A 4,396-nucleotide genomic window follows, 5' to 3' on the forward strand; every position below is an offset into this window, starting at 1 on the left:
AAAAATCACAGGCCGTGATTCGTTTCACAACTCTCTGGGATAAACAATATAGACTATAATTGAAGAGAAGGAAGGTTACGTTTTTGCAAACGTTGGCCATGTAGCACTTTATATTTCAACAGAATTAACTATTGTAGGGTAATGTGAAGTGCTGTTTTCTACCCATGTAAACCATGTGAGCGTTAGCCCTACTAATGGAATTGGGCCCGCACAAGGACAGAAAACGTAACCTTCCTTGTGTGGGCCCATTTCCATTAGTAGGGCTAACGCTCACATGGTTTACATGGGTAGAAAACAACACTTCACATTACCCTAGAATAGTTAATCCTGTTATAATTGAAGAGACCCTGTCTAACAACTCTTCTAAAGAATTCTATGGGACGTTAAGAACCCAGACAAAGAGTGAAACAGGGAGCTTTAAGTATTTTGGTCTAGTCTTGTTTAGGGAACATTGTAACTGAAGCTTGCTATTTGTGTCACCCAAACCATAGTACGCAGGAAAAAAATTTCAAGAGCAACGAATTTCTAAGAACAAAACCAAACTTCATCAAAGGCCTACAGTATATGAATGTTATATTCAGAGGCTTATTGGCATAGTTCTTGCCATTTCTCGTCTTCTAGGAGACTCAAGAACTTGTCCACCCGATCCCGCTTGTTGGACTGGTAAAGAAAAAACAAATGTTGAGTTGAAAAACATGTCGATGAGTTGAGACATCGAAAGTAACCGTAAAGTTTTCAAAGAGTGAAACCGATACAGGAAGGGTATTATAAACACAAATTTGCTCAACTAGGAAACATGCATCATTAATTTTAAAAGATTAGAATCCATGTTTTTTCACAACCGAAACATAGATTTGCATAGGAATAAAGCTTTATTTTTAATTTTGGAAATCAATGCGGCACAGGAACACCAACATTATATGCCCTGTTGTCATGTCAAAATTACTTTAGATGGTAAAATGAATTTCGTCCAATTTAGATTTAATGTACCTGAATAGCCATTTCTGCCATCATAAGTAGTTTCTTTATGCCAATAAATACCCTTGAAGAAAAAAATTATTGTTAACAGTTAACACAGCAAATATTCCATCAATTGAAGCTATGGTCCTCGCAGTTATGAACGCAATGCAAAAAGCAAGAACGTACACGAGCCACTGGCGATCGCACGAACGGAGATCATCCCATCGTCTGAAGCATGAAGCGACGAAGAGTAATGCTACTTCCCCCTTAACGGGTCACTGGTCCATTGAAAGGCTATCCCCCTGAGTGTGTCACAGGGCACCATTAATACACTTGAATGATGAGACAGCGTGGAACTAATATTCTTTTCCAAAGGAAACAACACGATAGTAGAGCCGGGTCTCCAATCAGCGACCCCCTAAGGACGGGAATTCGGCGAAAGACCTTAGACAGCAATGACCAAAACCAGGTTACTGACCAGCGGTTTTCGTTAAAACAATGGTTTACTGAGGGTGCTGAGTCTCGCGGGCTCAGAAAACCTGGTGTTATTTAAGGTTTTTGGTACGCTAATCACTACGCTACCGCGCCTCCTCACACCAGGTGCCTTCTGGTTCCCAGAGCCCCTCATCTTAGGGGTTCCTTATAACATAAAGACGATGTAGATTGTTCAAAGGTTGTTTGTTTCATGGGTTGGTGAAAACAGAAAACCGCAATATATTGATGATTGTAACTTCTCTGACACTAATGTACCTTTGTTGACCAATATTTCTCTCGATTTCTTTGACTTCGTCGGCATCAAACAACTTAACGCCCTGAACAAAACACAAATATCACAGCTTAAAAGCATGCAAACCAGATACAAAGGCTCCCACAAGCCAGGCTTTGGCTATGCCAACTAGCTTGCGAACGTTTCTGTTAAGTTTGGGAAACAACTTGAGGTCTTCCTTTATCACTCGCTATTGGTAGCAATGAAAAGCTGAAAGCACTCTCCAAAGTGCTTTCAGCGAGATAACTAATATCAATGCCAGGACTCGAGGTAGGACTTCAGCCAGGATTCGAGCTGGGACTCGAGTTAGCACTCGAGTTCAACCCATGGACACGGGACCCGAATTACCTGGGAATATTGATTACTGAAACCGTCACCTCACAAATCGACCACCACACCGCTAGCTGCTGAGGGGCAATATTTTAAACACAATTTGATAATGCTGTATAATCAAATGGCAACAAACAATGTTAAACACTTCACGAAATTTTAAAATCAAAGCTTAGGCCTAATTAATCTAGCTTAGGCCTAATTACTCTTCAGCAGCGATATTCCATGGGAGACTTAAATTAATTTTTTTTTTTTTAGAGAGCGACGTCTTGATTTCCAGTCTTGATCTCGAGGCCTGGCTCGAGTCCTAGCTCGAGTCCTGGCTCGAGTCCGAACTCGAGTCCCGGCTCGAGTCCGAACTCAAGTCCCGGCTCGAGTCTTAAGGAGAGTCCCAGGTCGAGTCCTGACTCGATATTTAGGTATCCTCTTTCAGAGCACTTGAGAAAATACCTTCGAGCTAACGTTGACGAAAACCCACTCAGAGCAGAGTTTAAATGGTGCTGCAAAGAACCGCCTCTCTTTTCATCGTTGTAAAACGTGGCACGGTTTAATAATGATCTTTTCTCCTCCAGAAATTTCTATAACAGAGTTGCTTGAGGTCCATAAATGCTTTTATTTCCCCTTTGCTCTTCCCCCGTGACTCTTTTCATCGATAAACAGCTTTCATAAACCCTAACCCTAACTGTCTGTTCAATAATTCTCTCTATATAAACGAGAGATTAGGAGAGTAATGTGAGACAACAATGTTGAGTGCTACTGACCTGAAACACTGATTTGAGATGATCAGGTGAAGACAAACAGGAAACATGAATGACGGTGTTGAACGCTTCTACAATTCGCATGGTTTCCAATACGTCGCAACAGCTAGTTGTTCCGATAATGATTAGCTTGCGACCCTAAAACCCAAGGAGAATGTATGGTGAACATCACCCGGCTGCCCTGTCCTCTTTAATTAAGACATGCTGTTGTCGTTCTTTTTGTGAAAGTTTACAGTGTCAAGCAGAGCAAGGGGCAAAATAGACATAAGGAAAACAGGAGAATGTTTTACCAAAAACTAGAAAGAAAGTAGTATATCTTTCGGAAAAAAATAGGACGAAAAGAGAATTGGTTTGCATCTTACGTCATAACGGCCATGTTGGTGTACAGAACAATGCATTAAAATGTCTTTTGGGAATTTTATTCTATTATGCAAAACTTGTGGGGCCATTTTGTATTGTTCTGTACTCCAACATGGCCGTCCCATCCCGGGGATGCAAACCAAGAACGCTTTCCATTTGACAGAACTGACCAGACAGACCGGGCATTTGGAAGGACTATTGCTACAACGTCTTCAAATTAACACGCTTCGAAATTGATATATTCTCCTCCAAGCGAATGCGAGGGATTATCATGCAAGTGTTCATTCACATTGTTGCATTTTCTTCTCAAACTGACGGGTCTGGCCAGCCAGTTCTGACAAAAGGAAAGCGCCCCAAGAATGGGTGTTTTTCACGTGACGTCCTCACCGTCATGTTGGTGGACGAAAACGAAAGATTAGCTCACTTTTTGTTCGTTCACCAGAAATTGAACATTGCAGCATTGTCACCTCGGTCTGAAGACACTGGTTCCAAACCATAAGGCTCGAGACAAAAACAAGCAAGAGCCCTAGAGAATTTGTAAGTTTGAGTTTGAGTGAGGCTCCAGCACTTACTGGAAAGGTCAGACCACAGCACCGGGAACTTCGTGCCCTACTCTTTTCGAATAATCTGTGGGTTCTTTAACGTCCCACACAGTTAATAGAAAGCTTTAGCAACCAGAAAGGCGACGGCAACGAGGACGTCACAAATTTGCAAATTTAGTGAGCAAAAGCAATAGCTTTGCACACTCTGTATATACGGAGTTATACGGTAAGGGGGGGGGGGGGGGGGTGACAAAAATGGAGCGTTTTGACCAGCAGCCATATTGGATTACTGAAAGAAAAGAAAGCATTTGCATAAAAATAAAGTTTAATTCCCGGAGGATTCGTTTGGTAACCATCATGGCCGCTATTCCTTTGTTTTGGAAGACCAACATGGCCGCCGTGACGTCATGTGAAAACGCTATATTGTCAACCTCCTTACCGTATATAACTCCGCGCTTAGTTTTTATGCGAAAGAAATAGGGCTCTGACTTGAGGTGGTCTAGTAGGTTCGTCAGGGTTTAGGAATGCTTTATTTGTTGCATATAGGAAACCAGTGCGTTCCTAGGATTTGCTAGGTTTAGGTGGTTTCACGTTTGAGCAAGAATTGAAGCTCTGACTAAAAAGTCATTGAGTGATTTGTCCTTCCTGTAAGCAATAATAGGAGCATTAGGAAAGATGCT

General features: G+C 41.8%; 1 protein-coding gene across 1 annotated transcript in view; it reads right to left on the minus strand.

Annotated features, from left to right (window-relative positions):
- Nucleotides 1-371: 371 nt before the first annotated feature.
- Nucleotides 372-4,396, minus strand: part of LOC138056356 (vesicle-fusing ATPase 1-like) — a 23,391-nt gene continuing 19,366 nt past the window's right edge. The window contains exons 5-8 of the mRNA XM_068902139.1: nt 2,818-2,952; nt 1,711-1,772; nt 991-1,042; nt 372-660 (exon numbers count right to left, since the gene is read on the minus strand). Coding sequence (XP_068758240.1) covers nt 586-660; nt 991-1,042; nt 1,711-1,772; nt 2,818-2,952 — 324 coding nt within the window. The 3' untranslated portion in view covers nt 372-585. The remainder of the gene's footprint in view (nt 661-990; nt 1,043-1,710; nt 1,773-2,817; nt 2,953-4,396) is intronic.

Source organism: Montipora capricornis, chromosome 7 (assembly GCF_036669925.1).
Source record: "Montipora capricornis isolate CH-2021 chromosome 7, ASM3666992v2, whole genome shotgun sequence".
NCBI lineage: Eukaryota > Metazoa > Cnidaria > Anthozoa > Scleractinia > Acroporidae > Montipora > Montipora capricornis.